The sequence below is a fragment of the Mobula birostris genome, chromosome 12 (genome assembly GCF_030028105.1).
Source record: "Mobula birostris isolate sMobBir1 chromosome 12, sMobBir1.hap1, whole genome shotgun sequence".
Classification (NCBI taxonomy): domain Eukaryota; kingdom Metazoa; phylum Chordata; class Chondrichthyes; order Myliobatiformes; family Myliobatidae; genus Mobula; species Mobula birostris.
Window position 1 is genome coordinate 53336241 of NC_092381.1, and position 23603 is coordinate 53359843.

Genomic DNA, 23603 nt, shown 5'->3' on the forward strand with positions numbered 1-23603 from the left:
TACATGGAGCTTAGTAAAATAGAGGGCTGTAGGTAAGCCTAGTAATTTCTAAGGTAGGACATGTTCAGAACAACTCTGTGGGCTGAAGGTTCTGTATTGCACTGTAGGTTTTCTATGTTTCTATGTTATTACAAAAATACAGCAATGTTTTGAAATAGACAGCAATTGAGGGTAAGCTAAATTTTTCACAAAGCTGATAGTGCAACAGTACAAGCTGTCCAAAAACCAGGGAGGTTCACACTTCATGGGTACTTCTTCAAAATTATGTACTGATTCATAAGCCAATAGCAAAAATATAGTGTTTTTGGCTTTTACTTTCTGTATTTACTTTTGTTTTAATTTTTAAAAAGTCTATAGATGACTGGCAAATTGTACTAATTTAAATGTTGCCAATGCTTGGACTGCAATTAACTTGAAGTTTAATGGTCGAATGTCGCATGATCAAAATACCTTAACTCCTACTTCAGGCTAGAACTAATCTTTGAACAGCGAGCTGCTTCGTCATCTTGCATGTTCTGTCAGTCATTAACCAAGGAATGTGATGAAATTCAGTTCCTGCAAAATTAATCCATGCCTCTTTTAATGTTATTTTTGTTAATATTTAATTAAGATGAAAGAATTTGTCAATTGAAGTTTTGAAGAATATTATTAAGTAGTTGCAGTGAACAGTGGATATTCTGCGCTTGCTGTTCTACAACAATCCTATTCCAGGATGTTGCGGCAACATTACCTTTGTCCCAACAGTGAGGAAAAAAGGTAAGAAATTGTGATTCTTGGAAAATGATAATGTAGCAAGATTCATCACTATATTTCTGCTGGATATTATTTTTCTAAGCCACCTAATTTTTACTGAATCATCCCAATTTTGTGCATGATCAAATTTATTTAGCAGTTTTTCAATGAAATGCATTAGCATACTCTTTAGCTGAGCTTATTTTACATAGATGACTATAGTAATTATGTTTCAGTTTTAAGATTGCATTCTTTTGGTGTAATTTCAATGCATCTTTTTGCTATTTTCCGACTATACTAGATAGATGTCTCTTTCACATTTCCTTACATGATTGAAAGTAGCCATTCTTCCAGTATGTACATACTGTTACTAATAAAATGTAGTCATTAGAACAGAATATTTTAAAACATGTGGCAGCCCAAGCTGGGTGTCTTGGTTGCACTTCTTTTTTCTCACCCAGTTATTCTAATGAAATTGTATTCTTTTCTGAGTAAATTTTGATAGAAGACCGAATTAGCTAAGTGAAGACTTCCTCAACACCTTGGTCTAATTTTAGCTCAACAGACTGTGAGATTCTAGTGCCCTGTTTTTATTTCCAAATTCAAGCAAGGGTAGTTTAAAAAAAATTTTCATTCAGAAGTTTTTTGTTTTTCTCCTCTGTTCTGAATCATACCCCTCTATTTATGATCTGGATGACAGAATTGTCAGCTCTGTGGCCAAGTTTGCAGGTGATATGAAGATCCAGTGGCCACTTTATTAGGTACACCTGCACACCTGCTCATTAAAATCAGAATCAGGTTTATTATCACCGGCATGTGTTGTGAAATTTGTTAACTTAGCAGCAGCAGTTCAATGCAATACAGTGATAATACAGAATAAAAAAGTAAATCAATTACAGTAAATATATATATTGAATAGATTAAAAATAGTGCAAAAACAAATAATATATATTAAAAAGAAGTGAGGTGGTGTTCATGGGTTCAATTTCATTTAGAACTCTTATGGCAGAGGTGAAAAAGCTGTTTCTGAATCATTGAGTGTGTGCCTTCAGGCTTCTGTACCTCCTTCCTCACAGTAACAATGAGAAGAGGGCATGCTCTGGGTGATTGGGGTCCTTAATATTTGATATTGCCTTTCTGAGGCATTGCTCCTCGAAGATGTCTTGGATACTACAGAGGCTAGTACCCAACATGGATCTGACTAATTTTACAGCTTTCTGTAGCTTCTTTTGGTCCTGTGCCATAGCCATCCTCTCTGTTCCAGACAGTGGTACAGCCTGTCAGAATGCTCTCCATGGCACATCTGTATAAGTTTTCTCATGTTTTAGTTGACAAATCAAATCTCCTCAAACTTCTAATGAAAGACAACCAATGTCTTGTCTTCTTTAGTGCTGCATTAATATGCTGGGACCAAGTTAGATCTTAAGAGATCTTGACACCCAGGAACTTGAAATTGCTTACCCTCTCCATTTCTGATCCCTCTATGAGGATTGGTTTGTGCTTCCTTGTCTTACCCTTTCTGAAATCCACAATCAGCTCTTTCACCTTACTAACATTTAGTGCAAGGATGTTGCTGTGACACCACTCAACTAGCTGGTATATCTCGCTCCTGTATGCTCTCTCATCTCCACCTTTGATTCCGCCAACAATGGTTGTATCATCAGAAAATATATAGATGGTATTTGAGTTATATCTAGCCACACAGTCATGGGTAAAGAGAGAGTAGAGCGGTGGGCTAAGCACACACCCCTGAGGTGCGCCAGTGTTAATCATCAGCGAGGAGATATTATAACCAATCTGCACAGATTGTGGTCTTCGGTTAGGAAGTCAAGAGTCCAAATGCAGAGGGAGGTACAGAGGCCCAGGTTCTGTAGCTTATTGATCTGGACTGTGGCAATGACGGTGTTAAACACTGAGCTATAGTCAACGAACAGCATCCTGACATAGGTGTTTGTATTGTTCAGGTGGCCACGTGAAGAGCCATTGAGATTGCATCAGCTATAGACCTATTGTGACAATAGACAATTTGCAGTGGGTCCAGGTCCTTGCTGAAGCTGGAGTTCATTCTAGCCTCAAAGCATTTCGTCACTTTAGATGTGATTGCTACTGGGCGATATTCAGTAAGGCACCTCACACTACTCTTCTTAGGCACTGGTATAATTGTTACCTTTTTGAAGCAGGTGGGAACTTCTGAGCATAGCAGTGAGAGGTTAAAAATGTCCTTGAATATTCCTGCCAGTTGGTTGGCACAAGTTTTCAGAGCCTTACTGGTACTCCATTGGGGCCTGCTGCCTTGTGAGGATTGACACTCCTTATGACAGCCTGAGTCAGCCTCTAAGACAGAGATCACTGGGTCACCGGGTGCAGCAGGGATTTTCACAGCTGTAGTTATATTCTCCACTTCAAAGCAGACAAAGAAGGCATTGAGCTCATCTGATAGTGAAGCATCGCTGCCATTCGAGCTAATGCATTTTGCTTTGTAGGAAGTAATGTCCTGCAAATCCTGCCAGAGGTATCTTGCATCTGATGTCGCCTCTGACCTCACTCAGAATTGTCTCTTTGCTCTTGAAGTAGCCTTCTGCAAGTCATACCTCATTCTCCTGTACAGACCTGGGTCACCAGACTTAAGTACCACAGACCTAGCCCTCAGCAGATGACATACCTGTGGTTCATCCATGGCTTTTTGTTTGTGGAATGTACAGCAAGTTTTCGTAGGCACACACTCATCCACACAGTTTTTAATGAAGTCAGTAACAACTGCAGTATACTCATCCTGATTCGGAGTTGAATCCCTGAATACAGTTCAGTCCGCCAATTCAAAGCATTAATTGAAATATCTAATCAGCCAATCATGTAACCACAACTCAATGCATAAGGGCATGCAGACATGGTAAAGGGGTTTATTGTTGTTTAGAATGGGGAAGAAATGTGATCTAAGTGACCTTGACCGTGAAGTGATTGTTGGTGCCAGAAAGGGTGTTTTGAGTAGTTCAGAAACTGTTGATCTCCTGGGATTTTCATGCACAATAGTCTCCAGAGGTTACAGAGAATAGTGATGGTGTGCAAAACAAAAAATTTCCAGTATGTGGCAGTTCATGGGTGAAAACGTCTTGTAATGGGAGAGGTTGGGGAGAAAAGCCTGACTGGTTCAAGCTGACAAGAAGGCAACAGTAACTCAAATAACTACGTGTTACCACAGTGGTGTGCAGAAAAGAATCTCTGAATGCACAACATGTTAAACCTCGAAGTGGACAGTGTGCAGCAGCAGAATACCACAAACATACTCAGTTGCCACTTTATTACGTACAGGAGATAACTAATAAAACGGCCACTGAGTATTCCAGATGTGACCTCATAAGTAGCCTGTACAGTTGTAGCATTAACGTCCTGAGCCTAGATGTAATCCCTTTTGAAATTAAGGCTAATATTACATTTGCTTTTTTGGTCGCCTGTGTTAGAATAAAGACTTCTTTTTCCTACCTGGAATGTTACTTGTAGTGAAAAAAGATATTCTCTTCATTCCATCCGTTCAATCCATGGTGCAGCACGCAACACTAGAGGTCAGAACTCAACTCCTGACACAGGAGCTGGGAAGCAGCAGTGCTACCTGTTGTACCACTGTGCTGTCCACAACTGTAAACACTTGAATAAACCACTATGATCATCTGGACTTGTACTATTCCACGGCACAACTGATGGAATCTCAAAAACAAACTGCTTCAGTGAATCCAATCATGGTAACTCATGCAGCTCCACAGTGTCAGAAGAAAAAAATATCCAGAATCTCACAAAGAGCAAGCAACACTCATGTTGCCAGTTATCAATAAGAGAATCATTCAGTGACTGTAAACCAAGAGAAAACAAGACTTCTAGTTCAACAACTGAACATGTTCTTGCTCAGTGAGAAGACCTGTTATTTTTATGGTGTCATCAGAATATCAACACAAATTTGCCACATCTCCTAACTTGCACTAGTGACTGTGCTTCCAAGCTACTGAAGTGTCTGTAAAGAGGATGTGATCCTATTTACAGACACTGAAAACACTGAGATGTGAAATATGTAAAATAAATGCAATCTCTCTATCTTTGCCAGGTCTGAATGCTGGAAGAGATATTTTAGGCACATTGATAGATGAGTAGAATTCTGCCCTCATGTGTCATGCACACATTTCCAGCCCAGATCTGGAACAACTTTTGGCTGAAAAAATAATCAACATATGAGGGGTGATTGATAAGCTCGTGGCCTAAGATAGAAGAAGACGAGTTATACAGCTCTCGTTATATGCACACGCAGTTCAATTCTTTGAGTGATTATGCGGAAAGTTTGAAGTTAATAACTCATCTCCTTCTACCTTAGGCCACAAACTTATCAATCACCCCTGATGAATTATTAACTGATGAGTTATTAACTTCAAACTTTCTGCATAATCATTCAAAGGGTTGAACTGTATGTGCATGTAACGAGAGCTGTATAACTCATCTTCTTCTACCTTAGGCCATGAACCTATCAATCACCCCTTCTGTGGACACTTTCTGGAGGTCCAAGATCCATACGCTCCACGACCGCTGGACTAAGTGTGTAAATGTAGGAGGGGACTATGTTGAAAAATAAGTGTGCTAGGATTTCTGAAATTGACGCCTACCCTAGGCCACGAACTTACCAATCACCCTTCCTATCATTGAGAACAAGAATCCCCTTCCTAGATGAGAGATGCTGGGCTGTTGTTTTAATGTGATAGTCGATGCAACCACTTGCGTTGTATGGATTTATGTAAAATTTAAGTTTATGTAGGCAAGTTTGTCATATATGTAATCTACTGTGTTAATACTGCAAAAAGCTAGTTTTCATAGCGTTGTACGCTGAGTGTGTATGCCTCTGACAATAAACTTGAGCTTGAGTTCAAGAGTCACTTGATATTTTACTTTCAGCAAGCAGATAATTTCACACTGAAAGGACTACAAGATCACATATGGAATAAATGACAGGAATCAAAGTTCATTTTTCAGCAAACTAAATGGATTTTTTTTAATATTACAGGCATAGTTTAACAGAATTTTAATTTGGTTGCAGTATACAAACAAAACTAGATCTAGTCCTGGTCTGGCAAAACTGACATGTAAAGAGAGATTTGATTCCACTAGAGTTTAGTGGGGATGAGTGGGGATCTTACAGAAACCTCCAAAATTCTAACTGGACTAGATAGATTAAATGCAGGAAGATTGTTCCCAATGGTAGGAGAATTCAAGATCAAAGGTCACATTGTAAGGGTAATGAGTAAGCCATTCAGAACTGAGATGAAGAGAAATTTCTTACTCCAGCGGGTGGTAAACCTGTGGAATTCTTGACCTCAGAAAGAAGCTGAAGCCATATCATTCATATATTGATGAAGGAATTTGAGAGGGATCAAGGATATAAAAAGAAGGCTTAAAAATGTTTCTGAATTTAAAGGATCTGTTATTATATTGATAGTGGAATAGGCCTGGAGCAAAATAGCTGATTTGTGCTCTTATTTCTATGTTTTTATGGAATCCTGACAAACCGAGAATGAAATTTGGGTAGTTTGGGTGTTATAATTTACCAGAAACGTGATCCAGATAAGACTCACCTAGAGAAAGTGTGGTGTGTGCATCTGTGTGGTGGGGTGGGGGTAGTTGAATGGTGCAGTAGAAAAATATTTTCACTGAACTTTTATGAAATGAGCTGCCACAGGAAGTTGTACTTGGACAGGTACATGGACAGGAAAGCTTTAGAGGGAAATGGGCTAAACCTGGACAAAAGGGACAAACTTGAATGCGAATCCTGGTCAGCATGGACCAGTTGGACAGAAAAGCCCAATCCCATGCTGTATAACGACTTCTTAAAGTATTCCATAGTTGAGAAAATCTTTCTTAAGATATCTAAGTCTAGTGGAACTCAAGGGACAGGTAGGTGAAAATTGCCATTTTTTTCATATTGTTTTGGGATCACAATTCCCAGACCGCTGAGCTAAAGAGAAACCACGTTTACATACAACACCTTTATAGTGTTGTGAGTCTAACCACTATTGTCACGTCAGGAAATGCATCATGTCTTCTTCTGGTTAAGTTCCACCTACAGCAATGTGATGAGTAAAGAAACCAAGTAGCTTCCTCTGAATTATGTAATTCTTCCCAAAATTTGGATAAACTCACTGACCCGACTAATAGTTGCAAAATCTAAATATAGACTGGGAATGAAAATTAAATACTGTAGCTGTGGTTAATATGTTTAAGAATTTTCATTGCCGTTCCAAATAATTTTAAACTTTCTGTGATAAAGGCAACATAAAAGAATGCCCCTTCCCCTGGAGAAATCATATTTAAAGTCTGTTTACTGAGCCAAATCAAATATTCAAATATACCAGTAAATTTCCACACTAGTTCTTCAGTTCATCCACTTTAAACTTCAAAGGGAATACCCCAAGGTATCATCATTTACCATGTCAGACTCAATCACAATACGTCTCTCCAGATGGTAGACGGAAGGAGGAAGCTGGTTTAGGGCAGGAAGGTTTGCAATCACTTTAAATGTTCTAGTTTCATTAATGAAAGAAAAAAATATTTTTTTATTTTAGATTTCAAATAAAGACCATAAGACCATAAGACAAAGGAGCAGAAGTCGGCCATTCGGCCCATCGAGTCTGCTCCACCATTTTATCATGAGCTGATCCATTCTCCCATTTAGTCCCACTCCCCCGCCTTCTCACCATAACCTTTGATGCCCTAGCTACTCAGATACCTATCAATCTCTGCCTTAAATACACCCAATGACTTGGCCTCCACTGCCGTCCATGGCAACAAATTCCATAGATTCACCACCCTCTGGCTAAAAAAATTTCTTCGCATCTCTGTTCTGAATGGGCGCCCTTCAATCCTTAAGTCATGCCTTCTCGTACTAGACTCCCCCATCATGGGAAACAACTTTGCCACATCCACTCTGTCCATGCCTTTCAACATTCGGAATGTTTCTATGAGGTCTCCCCTCATTCTTCTAAACTCCAAGGAACACAGTCCAAGAGCAGACAAACGTTCCTCATATGTTAACCCTCTCATTCCCAGAATCATTCTAGTGATTCTTCTCTGTACCCTCTCCAACATCAGCACATCCTTTCTTAAATAAGGAGCCCAAAACTGCCCACGGTACTCCAAGTGAGGTCTTACCAGCGCCTTATAGAGCCTCAACATCACATCCCTGCTCCTATACTCTATTCCTCTAGAAATGAATGCCAACATAAAACTCCAGTTATCAATAGAAATGTTGGTTAAACTTTTTTATATAATGAAATTCATAAGCTTACTTCATATAAGGCTTACCTTTCTTTATTAAAACATTGTGTCTTTCAGATTGAATCATACTAACAGCAACAGGAAGGCAACAGCTGTGATGAAACAGTGCTCAGGCCAGCCAATGGACAGCTGCAACAGTAGTTACCCAGTGAGTGTGTTTTCAATTCTCACGCTGAAGTTTATCTAATAATAAACTATGATGCTCAGTCTTTTCTTTATGATGTTGTTATAAACATGAATGGCTAATGCAAGTTTCTTACATTTTGTGACCTAAACTCATGCATTTACTTGTGACCAGTTCTGATGGAATAACGGCTATTTATTAAGAACGATCTTCGAATCATAGAGTTACACGGTCATTCAGCTGACCAACAAGGCTTTCAGCCCACCACTTTAATGTTGAACATCAAGTACTCATCTCTACTCATCCTAGTTACCAGCACTTGGTCTAGATTTGTTTCTTTGAGATTCAAGAGGTCACCTGGAGACTTAAATGTTGTGAGAGTTCTTGTCTCCAGTATCCTCTCAGTTCCAGGTTTCAACCACTGGCTGATTGAAAATGTTCCCCCTCGGATCCCCTCTAAAACTATACTCTTGCCGTCTATGCCCTTTTGTTTTAGTCCATTCTGCCATGGGGAAGAGTATCCAACTATTGACCCTATCTGTGTCCCTCATAGTTTTGTATCCCTTTCTCAGGTCCACCCTCCACTCCAAGGCAAATAAACTCAGTCTCATAAATGAAGTGCTCCATCCCAGGCAACATTTGGTGAATCTCCTCTGTGCAGTCTTCTGCCCCTTCAATCCTGCAGGGAACCCATGCTTAATTGTTTTTCTTATTTCATGTGGAAGGTGGGACTAACCTGATCTGGGTGGGCAGTGTGGAACTCTAGGTGTAAGTTTTATTATTCTGCATTCACAATTATCAGTAACTGGGAAATGGAAAACCTTCTTCAAAACTAAAATCAATTACTGCTTGCAGTTGGAAACAGCTTATTTGAAATGATAAAGAACCTTTTGAATATTTTCCATTGGAGTAGCAGGTAAATGGTAGGGAACAATCTCAAAGAAAACCCTTGCTGAAATGCAGCAAAGAGAAACAGCAAGATGATAACGAGATGGAACATCAGAAGACATATTGTGAAGAGTGACAGCATATGATACAGGAGCAGAATTAGGCCACTTGGCCACTCAAGTCTGCTCAGCTATTAAATCATGGTTGTTATTTTTTCTGCCTTTCTCCTATAAGCCTTAACCCCTTACCAATCAAGAACCTATTGATCTCTGCAATATACCCAATGACTTGGCCTCTCCAGGCCCCCATTGCAATGAATTCCACAGATTCACCACATTCTGGAAAAAGTAATTCCTCCTCATATCAGTTCCAAGGCAATGTCCTTTTATTCTGAAGTTGTGCCTTGGATCCCAGAACCTCCTCTGAATCCTCTCCAATGGCCAGCACATCATTTCTAAGATACGGGACTCACATTATTCCAAATACATTCTGAGCAATATTCTTATAAATCCTCTTCAGTACCCTTGCTTTCATATTGTAGGCTTCTCGAAATGAATGATAATATTGCATTTGCCTTCCTTACTACAGACTCAACCTGCTGTTAACCTTTAGGGAATCCTGCACTAGGACTCCCAGGTCCCTTTGCACCTCAGATTTCTGAATTCAATTTAGAAACAAGTCTATACTTTTATTCTGCATAACCAAAGACTTCCCTGTGTTGTATTCCATCTGTCACTTCTTTAACCATTCTCTCAGCTATTTTTCTGCAGACTCCTTGCTTTCTTAGTGCTACTTGCCACTCCACCTATTTTGGTATTATTACAAACATGGCCACATTGCCATCAGTTTTGTCATCCAGATCAGGATGAGGTGAAAAGCTGTGGTCCCACCACTGACTTCCAGGGAACTCCACCAGTCAACTGGTAGCCATCCTGAAAAAGACACCTTCATCTTCGCTCAATCTTCTGTCCATGCTAGTACCTTGCCTCTAACTCAGTGGGCTCTTACCTTGTTTACCATGCTCATGTGCAGCACCTTGCAAAGGCCTTTTGAAAATCTATCTCCTTTTTCTACCCTGTTTGTTATTTTCTCAATGAACTCCTTAACAGATTAGTTAAGCAAGATCTTCCCTTAATGAAATGTTGCAGAGACATTGAGAGTGAACCAACTTTCTTACTTCTACTATTACTTCAAGAAACTCATCAACCTGATACATGTGGACAATGCAAGAAACAGGCCATACTGCCTTTACTTCCTTAGGCAATGGCACATTGCGAATATGTTAATGTGACATTCATATTATTGAGGATTTCAACAAATACCAACCCTCCTGATGCACCCTTCTTTACTTCACAACTGTCAAAAATCCTCAGAAATCTACAGGCCAAGATCACTTTGCATCTTGATGCTGTAAAGGTCATAGCACAAGAATGGGCAAATCCCCTCTACGAGCCCCTGCTGGACACAAACATCAATCCATTGTAACTCTTATTAGAAACATAGAGACATAGAAAACCTACAACACAATACAGGCCCTTTCGGCCCACGATGCTGTGCCGAACATGTACTTACTTTAGAAATTACTAGGGTTACCCATAGCCCTCTATTTTTCGAAGCTCCATGTACCTATCCAGGAGTCTCTTCAAAGACCCTATCATATCCACCTCCACCACTATTGCCGGCAGCCCATTCCACACACTCACCAAAAACTTGCCCCTGACATCCCCTCTGTACCTACTTCCAAGCACCTTAAAACTATGCCCTCTCATGTTAGCTATTTTAGCCCTGGGAAAATGCCTCTGACTATCCACATGATCAATGCCTCATTAGAAGCACATGCCCTGCTACACCACATCAGGTAGTGTTCTAGCAATTTATAGATGGGCTTGTATCGACAAATGCTGTAGATAAACTCCATCACCCACAAGGACCAGTTATTCCAGAACCTGGCATAAAGGGATTGTCCAGAAATTATAAGGACAAAAGCGTCATAAGTCATCCATCAAAAATTGTGTTCTTTTGCAGAATTCTTTGAATTTAATTAGCATAAATCAATGAATGTTTGAAATCAATTAATTATCTTGCTATTCAGAAACTTCTGTTTAACTTCTGTCCAACTGTTTAATTCTTAGATTAGATGGTTTAATTGTTATTTTCTTAGCAGTTTAACAATTAATTACCTGTTGTTTTTTAAGTTGTTCTTGTTCGTATATAAGAGCTTAATATTCCTCCAGTGGCTATACAAAGTATAATTTAAGGAAGTTCTGTAAGTTGCTTTGTTCTGCATTATTTATATAAGTGCTTTCTCATTGGTTATTTATTATCTATAGATTTGAATGGAATTTTTTCTTATAGAGTCAAAGGATCATAGAACACTACAGCACAGAAACAGGCCATTCAGCCCACATAGTCCATGCTGAAGCATTAACCTGCTTAGTTCCATTGATCTGCATCCCGACCATAGCCCTCCATACCCCTCCCATCCATGTACCTATCCAAATTTCTCTTAAATGTTGAAATCAAACCCACATCCACCACTTGTGCTGGAAGCTTGTTCCACCCTCTTACCACCCTCTGAGTGAAGACATTCCCCCTCATGTTCCCTTCAAACATTTCTCCTTTCACCCTTAAGCCATGACCTCTAGTTGTAACCTCACTCATCTTCAGTGGAGAAAACCTGCTTGTATTTACCCTATCTATATTCCACATAATTTTGTATACTACTATCAAATCTCCCCTCAATCTTCTACAGTATGTTCTAGGGAATAAAGTCCTTACCAATTCATTCTTTCCCTATAACTCAGGTTCTCAGGTCCTCATGTCCCAGCAACATTCGCGTAAATTTCCTCCGCACTCTTATTTATATCTTTCCTGTAGTGTAGGTGACCAAAACTGCACACAATACTCCAAGTTAGGTCTCACCAACATCTTATACAATTTCAACATAACATCCCAACTTAATACATTGATTTATGAATGCCAATGTGCCAAAAGTTTCTTTATGACCCTATCTACTTGTGACACCACTTCAAGAAATTATGGATCTGTATTCCCTGATCCCTTTGTCCTGCTGCACTCTTCAGTGTCCTACTGGCACCGTACAAGACCTACCCTGGTTGATCCTTCCAAAGTGTACCACCTCACACTTCTTTGTATTAAATTCCATCTGCCATATTTCAGCCCATTTCTCCAGCCGATCCAGATCCCGCTGCAAACTTTGATAGTCTACCTTGCTGTCCACTACACCCCTAATCTTGGTCTCATCCACAAATCTACTGATCCAGTTTATCACATTATCATCCAGATCATTGATTTAGATCACAAACAGCAATGGACCCAGCACTGATCCCTCCAGCACACCACTAGTCACAGGCTAATCTACTACCAAGACACAAGAGAGGCAACCATCTACTACCACACACTGGACTTCCATGAAGCCAACATCTAATCCAATTTACTATCTCATCATTAATGCCAAACGACTGAACCTTCTTGACCAACCTCCCGTGTTGGACCATGTCAAAGTCCTTGCTAAGGTCCATGTAGACAATATCCACTGCCTTGCTTTCATCAACTTTTCTGATAACTTCCTCAAAACACTTTGTAAGATTGATCAAGCATGACCTATAAAGCTCACAACCATGTTGACTATCCCTAATCAGTCCCTGTCTATTTAAATATATATGAATATCCCTCAGAATACCTTCCAGTAACTTTCCCACTACTGGTGTCAGGCTCACCCACCTATAATTTTCTGGTTTATTCTTAAACAACAGAACAACTTTAGCTATTCTCCAATCCTCTGGCACCTTATCTGTGGCTAAGGATATTTAACACCAATACTGAGCTCGACAATTTCATTAACTTCGCCTCCAACTTCCTCCCTGCCCTTAAGTTCATTAAGTTCACTATCTGCCTGTATTTTAGTATTTCTCATATGCATATAACAGTTTAATGTGCCACTAGTGACTATACAAAGTATAATTCCTGGAAGCGCTGGAAGTTTCTATGTTCCATATTATTTAAGTAAGTGTTTTCCCCTTGGTTAACTTGGTACTGCAGTATTTGAGTAAGTGCTTTCCAATTGGTTAATTTTTATGTATAGATTTGAATGGAATATTTTCGTACCTCTGACGTATAAAAATTCTTTCAGGTTGTTATAGCCAGGGGTGGTAGTGGAGGCAAGCTCCTACTACCAATGAAATACTGCCAATGGCGTGCACCTCAAGTAGCCTCTGACCACCAAGTCCAGCTCCTGGTCTTCATGTGTGGCTTAGCTACAAAGCCCGGAGGAACCGTTTCTACTGACAGGAGAAGGGACAAAGGCCGGTTACTGGCACCTTAAAACCAGTCACTTCGGTAAATAGGGCTCATCAGCCAAGGTTGGCAGCTCATCTAGGAGATGGAAAACTCTGATCTTAAACCTCCACTGCCTTGTGGCTATACCTACTCATGGGGAAGGCTTCAGGAGTAAACCCTGAGAGAAAAATTCCGAGCTGGAGTCCCTAAGGCAGTCCTGACTGGCAACTCCTGTGATGCTGCTGGTACCAAACTGTATCGGTCTCTGCCGTTCCTTTGGGTTCATCAGATGCGAGGAGAGGGGGAGCTTGCTCTCCATATTGTACTGCCCAGGTTTGCATATCTGGACAGCTAGGGTGCAATATCCATGGTCAACTCTGACTGTCAGAGGCCTCAGACTCAGACAGGTATAAAAATAGCTGTTCCATGCTAGGTGCCATCTTTGTTCCTTTGTTTCTCTCTCTTTGTTTGGTAGACCTCTGTCACTTTCTGTTCAGCTTCTCTTCGTTCTATCAACTCTTAATAAAATGATCATGAGACAAGTTTAGTGTCTCTTTCCTGACTTCTGAAAGACCCTTGGATTTAAACATCAGAATCCAACAGGGGTTATTGCAGAAGTTCTCATTGTCAGAAAGGTAAAATCTATGGCAACCTACAATTTGAAGAATCCAACCATTTAATATTTCTTTCTTTTGTGGCAGGAGTTGCAAACCTATTCAAAGTCTTGTTTCCATGGTGATCTGCACTGTCCCATTTGTCTCCAAGTTCCAACGCTTCCTGTGGAAACCAGCTGTGGACATTTATTTTGTGGTAGGTTTCACTCTGTGAAGTTATATTCTCCACACCATCCTAAAATGTTTGTTTTTTGGAAAATGTGAGGAATCGATGTTTCTTTCCTTTGTCAAGTACCCCGTGACGAGTTAAAGAACCAGTAGAAATAGAAAACACTTTGGAGTCCAGTATTACTATTAAGTACTGGTATTTATTAGTTAATAGCAATACAGTAATATAACTGCAGATAAATCAAACAGATTAGCAATGATTATATATAAGTAAATATATCAGTAAGTGTGGAAATATATGAAAACCAAGCTTCTTCAAGTCTAGGGGTAAATAGATACAGTCTTATGATGATGAGTAAAGTTCATTTCAGTTCGTGGTATTGAGTTGAGTAGTGATGGAGAGAGAGAGAGAGAGGGAGAGATTTGAGTGTTCAGGTGAGCTGACGCCATCGATCTTCCCGTTGTCCTTCAAAATCCTTTAGAAGTCACCGACTGTGACCACAACAAAAGGGGACCGTTCTTCTGTGGTGGAGTTATCAACCCAGGTGAGGGTTGGATACACAAATAACTCCCCACCAGTCACACCCTGTTCACACTGCGAGAGCCACTGACCGATCCGCCTGATTGATCCTCCAAAACCCACTTTTTCTGTGGGCACAACAAAGCTCATTCAGTGTCCAAAACCATGTGTCTCAGGTCTATCATCTGACCTTCTATTTATCTCCCCGTGCTAAATACCAACTGTCACTCAAACAGCTCCTCCCCTCTCTGTCTGTAAGAATTTTCAAGCAGGCAGCGACCTTGTAGAAATGTAAACATACTGTGAGCAGCCTTCGCCTCTCTCTCTCTTAAAAACAAGATGTCGGTGTTAAATAACTCTCCCTTTTTAACAAGGTGTTTGTGTTGGGCACCTCTTTCTCTCTCTCTGCTCAAAAGCACAGTTCATACGGGCAATCGAGCATAGTTCATAGGGGTAATTCAGGACCCCGTCACACCTTCCATTTCCCATGTACCTAATTCAATCTTACCAATGATACCAAACACATCCGATGTATAGCCATTGCTCTTTTCTCTTTTTTTTGAATTGAAGCTGCTGGCATTAATTTAGAACTTCCTCTTAGTTTTGGTAAAGGTAAATGTAACTAATATCTTTTATTCCTTTAGTGATCTTATACATTGGAATATTGTGAAATAATCTAAAATAACTGATGCCATTATTTTTGTAGCGTTAAGATCACTAGACGGTGCTCTGTAGATTAGTAAAGTCCTGTTTTAAATTCATAGCCACTCAGCACAGATGCTGTTAGCTTCTGACTAGAAAAATGTTTGGATGTTGTCCAAAAAGAGAATCAGGCTGAGTTATGCCTTCCGCTATGTTCAAATACTACTACTAGTGCTTCCTGTCAATGCTCATATATCACATGCATTAACTTGGGTGCATACTGCAGACAGAATACATGGAGTTCGTAGTGTTCATTTTCAGAATCAACATTAGAATCAGACTTATTATCACTGGCATATGTCATGAAATGTGTTTTGTGGCTGCAGTACAGTGACAATTACTGTAAGGTACAATGAGAAATATTTAAAAAAAAGTACAAAAAGAGAGCATAATATTGAGGTAATGTTCGTGCATTCATGAGGGGAAGAAGCTGTTCCTAAAAGTTTGAGCGGGTGTCTTCAAGCTCTTGTACCTCCTCTGTGATGGCAGTAAAGAGAAGAGGGCATGTTCCTATGGTGAGGGCCTTCATGTTGGTTGCCACATTCTCAAGGCATCGCATTTTGATGGTGTTCTTGATGCTGGGGAGGCTGGTGCCCATGATGGAGTTGGCTGAGTTTACACCCTCTGCAGCCTTTTCTGATGCTGTGGATTAGTAATGCCTTTGTACCAGACAGTGATGCAACCAGTCAGAATGCTCTCCAGAGTACATCTGTAGAAATTTGCTGGAGTCTTTGGTGACATACCAAATTTCCTCAAGCTCCTAATGAAATATAGCCGTTAACTTGCCTGTTTTGTAATTACAGCAATATGTAGGCCCAAGATAAATCTTCAGACATGTTGACAGAAACTTGAAACAGCTCACTCTTTCCACTGCAGATCCCTTGATGATGACTGGTGTGTGTTTCCTCAAATTCCCCTTCCTGGAGTCCACAATCAATTCCTTGGTCTTACTGAGACTGGGAATAAGGTTGTTGCTGTGACACCCCTCTAACAAGCCAATCTATCTCACTCCTGTACGCCTTCTTGTCACCATCTGAGATTCTGCCAACATCAGTTGTGTCATTGGCGGATTTATAGATAGAGTTTGAGTTGTGCCTAGCCACACAGTCATGGGTGTAGAGAGAGTATAGTGACATAGTAAGCATGCATCCTTTATGTTGCGGTTCACTAAGACAAACAACAAATATCCTTTAATGAAGACAGTCAACATTCAGTTTCAGCTGTGGGTGATCCAACTATGTATCAAAAGTCAAATTAAGTGCTGCACATCTTTTGTAAAGGCATGCTCGCATTTATATGATACACACTGCTTCCCCTTAAAAAACATGCAAATCACCACTACTGCATATTTTCTTGCTGGGTCAGCTTGTAGCCATTCAAGCTAAGTTTGCTTCTTTCTTGATTTCGTGTTCAAAAGGGCTCGTAGGGTACTCCAACACTTCAACTTGTTGCTAAGACTAGAGAGGCTGAGGTATAGGAATTTGTTGTCCAGGCTATATCTTTATTCTTTAGAACATAGGAAAATGAGGGCCAACCTTACAAAAGTGTTTAAAATTATGAAAGGCATATATAAGACCATAAGATATAGGAGCAGAAGTAGGCCATTCGGCCCATCTAGTCTGCTCTACCATTCAATCATGGGCTTATCCAATTCTTCCAATCATCCCCACTCCCCTGCCTTCTCTCCATACCCTTTCTCCCATACCCTTCCATTCCCCTAAACTATCTAAGTCTCCCTGCAGGCTCTCTGTTTCCTCAACACTACCCGCTCCTTGACCCATCTTTGTATCATCAGCAAACTTAGCCACAAATCCATTAATCCCATAGTCCAAATTATTGACATACATTGTAAAAAGCAGCGGTCCCATCACCAATCCCTGTGGAACACCACTGGTAACTGGCAGCCAGCCAGAATATGATCCCTTTATTCCTGCTCTCTTATTTCTGCCGAGCAGCCAATGCTCCACCCATGCTAGTAACTTCTCTGTAATTCCATGGGCTCTTATCTTACTAAGCAGCCTCATGTGCAGCACCTTGTCAAAGGCCTTCTGAAAATCCAAGTACACCACATCCATTGCATCTCCTTTGTCTACCCTGCTTGTAATTTCCTCAAAAAATTGCAGTGGGTTAGTCAGTCAAGATTTTCCTTTCAGGAAACCATGCTGGCTTTGACCTATCTTGTCATGTGCCTCCAGGTACTGCGTAATCTCATCCCTAACAATCAATTCCAACAACTTCCCAACCACTGATGTCAGGATAACAGGTCTATAGTGTCCTTTCTGCTGCCCCCCGCCACCCTTTTTAAATAGTGGAGTAACATTTGCAATTTTCTATTCATCCGGTACAATGCCAGGATCTATTGATTCTTGAAGGATCATCGTTAATGCCTCCGCAGTCTCTCCGGTTACTTCCTTCAGAACCCGAGGGTGCATTCCATCAGGTCCAGGAGATTTATCCACCCTCAGACCATTAAGCTTCCTGAGCACCTTCTAAGTCATAATTTTCACTGCACATACTTCACTCCCCCGACACTCTTGAATGTCTAGTATACTGCAGATGTCTTCCACTGTGAAGACTGATGCAAAATACGCATTCAGTTCCTCTGCCATCTCTGCGTCTCTCATTACAATATCTTGAGCGTCATTTTCTATTGGTCCTATATCTACTCTCCACTCTCTTTTACCCTTTATATACTTAAAAAAAGCTTTTAGTATCTTCTTAGATATTAGTCACCAGTTTCCTTTCATAATTCATCTTTTCCTTCCTAATGACCTTCTTAGTTTCCTTCTCCAAGTTCTTAAAAGCTTCCCATCCTCTATCTTCCCACTAGCTTTGGCTTCCTTGTGTGCCCTCTCTTTTGTTTTTACTTTGGCTCTGACTTCATTTGTTAGCACTTGGGAGTCCTTGTGCAGGGTACCATAAAGGTTAACTTCCATGTTGAATCAGTGGTGCAGAAGGCAAATGCAATGTTGGCATTCATTTCTAGAGGTATAGAATATAAGAACAGGGATGTGATGTTGAGGCTCTATAAGGCACTTGTGAGACCACACTTAGAGTATTGTATGAAGTTTTGGGCTCCTCATTTCAGAAAGGATATACTGACATTGGAGAGGGTTCTGAGAAGATTCACGAGAATGATTCCAGGAAAGAAAGGGTTACTGTATGGGGAACATCTGGCAGCTCTTGAGCTGTATTCCCTGGAGTTCAGGAGAATGAGGGGGGATCTCATAGAAACATTTCGAATGTTAAAAGACCTGAACAGATTAGATATGGCAAAGTTATTTCCCATGGTAGGGGTGTCCAGAACAAGACGGCACAACTTCAAGATTGAAGGACGTCCATTTAGAACAGAGATGCAGAGAAATTACTTTAGTCGGAGAGTGGTAAATCTGTGGAATTTGTTGCCACGAGCAGCTGTGGATGCCAAGTCATTGAGTGCATTTAAGGATTGACAGATAGGTTCTCGATTAGCCAGGGCATGAAAGGGTATGGGGTGAAAACAGGGGAGTGGGATGACTGGAAGAATTGGATCAGCCCATGATTAAATGGCGGAGCAGACCCGATGGGCCGAATGGTCTACTTCTGCTCCTATATCTTATGGTCTTCTGGACATGACACTTATTCTGGCTACTTATGCATTTTTAAATTTCCGCTTAGTTTTTCTTTCTGAAAAGAAGGGTGAAAGGTTTATGTTGTATGTAACATTGCTGCTGCCATCAAGAAGGAGGTACAGGATCCTCATGACCCGCACCACTAGGTTCAGTAACAGTTATTACCCTCAACCATCAGGCTCTTGAACCAGAGGGGATAACTTCACTTAACTTCACTTGCCCCATCACTGAACTGTTCCCACAGCCTATGGACTCACTTTTGAGGACTCATCTAATGTTCTTAATATTTATTGCTTATTTATTTTTTATTATTATTTTGACTTGTTTTTGTATTTGCAGTTTGTTGCATTCTGCAAATTAATTGTTTGTCTGTCTTGCTGTGTGCAGTTTTTCCATTGATTGTACTGTTTATTTGTACTTACTGTGAATGACCACAGGAAAATGAATCTCACGGTACTATATGGTGACATACATGTACTTTGATAATAAATTTACTTTGAACTTTGGTTAACAATTACTGCTGTGTTAAAGTTTTACTATTTCAAAAACGGCACCATTTGATTATCTACTCTCTGCATGTTGCAACAATGTTTAGTGTGGAACTTGCCAGAAAGTCTTTCTACTTCTGTGGAAGAAAGTCATGTTGATTTTACATTGCAATCTTTTCTTCTGTTTAATAAGTTACGTTTGTTTGTTTGCTTGAACTCCTGATTATTTCCCAGGAATTTAGTGAGAGATAAAGACAGAGAGAGAAATACTAAAGACAATTTCTAGCTGTCTGTGACTGCAATTGACTTCTCTATATTAAATAACCAAAAACACTTTCTACCAATGATAAATATTGCCTTGTTTTAAGATCTTAAGATTTACAGCATTTAAAAAAATCAGAAGGAGAGTTTAGGTAAGCATTCATAATACATGATTTTTAATCCATGTGTGATTAATTCCCCTATGAGCCGTTTATCAGAACGTTCACGTAAATTGTGATTATGCTTGTGGACCTGCACTCCGCTAATCAATTAGCTTCCATAAAACTTAAGAAAAATGGTTCTTTAAACTGCTGAACATTCAGCAAATCCCAATTAGTTTACTAATGTGTTTTCAGGAAAGGGAATTTGCCATTACAAATTACTCCGTTTGGTCTGCTGTTAAATTTACTTTACTTTACAAGCCTGACTGACAATACAAGTGGGTAAAATTTATAAAAGTATTATCTTTGCTGGTAGGAAAAAAAACTATTCACCTAAGTCAGCCATGTTATACTATTGACTGCTAGATCAATAGTGCTAGAAATGAATACACATGTGCACAATTCCAGTGTCAGAGTACTTGAAGTTTACATGCAATTGCGTGAATTAAACAGCTATATTTGAACTTAAAGTTGTAGTTATATTTCCAAAATGTTTGCAGGAGCTCCCCTTTTCCAAGAGTTCCTCCTTAAGATTCAAGATTCAAAATAAAACTTTTAAGATAAAGACTTGTCTTGGACTCGAACTTATATAACATCCACGTAATCAAAACTTATGCAGTTGCTTACTGTAGGGGGCTAAGCGATTCTTGTGAATCAGTTGCAGGCTGATTATTATGTACTGAAGTTTCATCACAACTTTAATTCCAGTTTTTGCCAAATTCTGGACATTTAATTCATTGACTCAGGCATCTTTAGAATTAAGTTAAAATTATCAAAATATCCTATCAGATTGAACTGATTTTACACCTTGATTTTAGAAGTTAAAGAACAATGTTTCAGCTTAGTTATTAAACAGTGCTATTTTCTGCTGTTCTTTTACCAACAGGGCCATGTATAATTGCATATTGGAAACATGGGTCTTGGTTAGGACCTGTAAGCTGCCCTCTATGTCGAAGAAAGGTATGAATGAAAAGAAATTGTTAATTAAATTGAAATTAATAAATGCCATTAAGCATAAAGCCATTTACATTTTAAATGGAAGTCAAAGTGGTAGCACAGCTACAGTCATACATAATTTCTACTAACAGAAACGTTGGGGTGGAAATTCCTCAAGCTTTCTGTCAAATATGAAGGTAGCAATATGGCTGAAGCACCTGCCCAGACTCAAGGCTTCCAGCTGATCTGAAATTAAGCCTAGGAAGGGTGTGGTCACAAGTTTGCCCTAAGAATAATGGAGGACAGCCTCAAGAAAATTCACTAACTTTCCCATAAAATAAAATCTTTACTCAGTTGACTGTCAAACATATCAATGGGTAAATTTATACATTTTTCCAAATTTTAAAAGTTGACACCTCATCTGAAAAGCAGGGTCTATGCTCATGCAGCTTGCACTAAATATTGACTAAAGTGCCAGCAGATGGAGTGTTCTCAGGTCGTAGACTAGGCCTGCAACCAACTCAGTACTGATACAGACACTGCAACAAGGAATGGCTCTGAGATTCAGTCCAGCTGAGCCAAGGCCTCACTAATGACAATTTGAAAGGTATACGTCAACTGCAAAAAAAAAGTTGCTTGGCTGGTGTAAATGTCACAGCCATTTCCAAGAAACATACCTAATAAGAGACCTATAGGTTTTAATAATTTAGATTTTATTAAAGTAAGGACTCTTTCAAGATCAAAATTATGATGGACTAGAAAGCCTCGACCAGCTCCTATTTCACAGATTAGTGCCACATCTACAGATTATTGGACATGATTTTTACATATAGTCGCTGGTATTTTCCACATCTAATATGCTTCCAAACTGGGCATGAACGAAAAGAGGTCATAGTGAATGACAAAATGAATTATTAGAACGTCTTTGAGATGGTGCTGGTCAAGGAATGGTCATCATGTTTGTACATTATGAAATAACTATTATTTTCTATGATAGAAATTTAACACTTTTCTTATGTATCATAATCAATCATGTTTTCTAAATGTTATGTTAATGAATAATTAGTACCACTAATTCAATGTATTTTATGTATTAAAAAATAAAACAGACTTCTCATTAGTAAAATTCAAATTAAGAGTGGGAATGCTAAATTAGCTGCAATAAATTATTATAATCCCGCTGAACATACTGTATATTGCTACTGTGTAAAAGCAAAAGCCCACTTCATTCTTTCACCTTATGCTCGTAAGAATCGGGATAACTCTGTTTCTCTTTACTTCAGGTGAGCCTGCTCTGTTGTCTGTCCCATGAGAATCACCAGGAATGGCATGGGCAGCAGATCCTCCGAGATATCAGGGAATACAACAAGCGTTTCTCTGGACAGCCTCGACCTGTAAGCCTACTCTTTGAAAGTCGATCTACCCTCAGTGTAGGAGAAGCACAACAGTTTCATGGTCATGTTGTCTCATGAGACCTATTTTCACAAATTGAGGCAAATCAAAGCAAATCTTTAGATTTATATAATAAGAAAAATCTAAAGAATAATGAAAATGTTTAGTAATTGTCAAGATTTTATAATCTACTTTATGATGTTTCAGCAAAATGAACAAAAAGAAACTGCAGACACTGGAAATCTAGAATAAAAGCAGAAATGCTGGAAATATTCCCCAGGTGAACCCATTTCTGGTGCAAGAGAAAGAGAATTAATATTTCCAATTTGGATTTCCACACATGCAGCCTGACCTGCTGAGTATTTCCAGCATTTGTTCTTATTATTCTTAGGTTAAGTTTGAACTGGCAAACTTTTCTTTCTTTGATTATTCAGCAAAGGAATCTGCATGCACGAACAACTTGTTCTTTAACCAAAATATAAAGCACTGCAGATGACAAATATGAAATTAAAATGCAGAATCCTCAAAATACTTTATGAGTCAGGCAACATCTCTGGGTAGAGTATGCCTCACTTAAATATTATAATTAAAGCGCCAGTAGTCTGTGTAGCTGCTAGCTGATATGGACATGATATGGAGCAATAATCTGGAGAAGTGGAGATGGTGGGGTAATATGGAGAGCTGGGAAGCAAACAGCAAGATATTCTTTAGGGAAGCTGGAACATGTGCTATCAATGGAGTTTATAGACAACGTAGATATGAAAGTATTTCTGCACCTGTTACTCTAAAAAAAAACTGTTAGTTTGTGCCTTCGGTAAAACCAGCAATGGATGATCTAAATAACAATTGTAAGAATGGCATAGGACCCCAAGATTTTTTAAGCACAATGAGATTTTCAATTGTTTGAAGTAAGTATGCATTACATAGGTTTCAGATATGAAGGTAGAAAACTGATCACTGAGAAAATCACATAATAAGTGAAATTGAGATGTTTAGTGAACAAAGAGTGCATAATTTCTTAGAGTAAATCCTTAAGAAAAGAGATCAACTCTGCAGACCTCCAGGTTTTGCAGCAACACTTTTTATTATGGAAACATTCTAGAACCTATAGAATTTCGAATCTTTGAGCTTTCTAGAATTCGCCTTTTAAATGTTGGGATGCATATAATCAGGTGTTAATAACTTACAATTTTTTGAATTTCTTTAGTACATTCTGTTCATTAACATCAATTTCTATTATTCTCACTAGACTCTTTGGTTTTATCTTTTTTTTTGTTTTCCTCTGCAAGGAGAGAGAAAAATATTTATTTATTATTGCTACATTTTCTTATTCACCATTAAATTCTCCTAATTGTAATTTATTGATTGCATATTGTCATGTCATTCTTGTTCCCCATAACAT

At 39.3% G+C, this 23603-nt stretch overlaps 1 protein-coding gene across 3 annotated transcripts in view; it reads left to right on the forward strand.

Annotated features, from left to right (window-relative positions):
- The first annotated feature begins 666 nt into the window (after positions 1 to 666).
- LOC140205921 (E3 ubiquitin-protein ligase RNF170-like) overlaps positions 667 to 23603 on the forward strand; it is a 33919-nt gene continuing 10982 nt past the window's right edge. For all 3 annotated transcript variants that reach the window (XR_011888009.1, XR_011888010.1, XM_072273809.1), the window contains exons 1-5: positions 667 to 756; positions 8095 to 8185; positions 14050 to 14158; positions 20760 to 20833; positions 22093 to 22203. Coding sequence is in view for 1 of the 3 variants with exons in the window: in XM_072273809.1 (XP_072129910.1) it covers positions 713 to 756; positions 8095 to 8185; positions 14050 to 14158; positions 20760 to 20833; positions 22093 to 22203 (429 nt within the window). In the remaining 2 variants the exon portion in view is untranslated. The remainder of the gene's footprint in view (positions 757 to 8094; positions 8186 to 14049; positions 14159 to 20759; positions 20834 to 22092; positions 22204 to 23603) is intronic.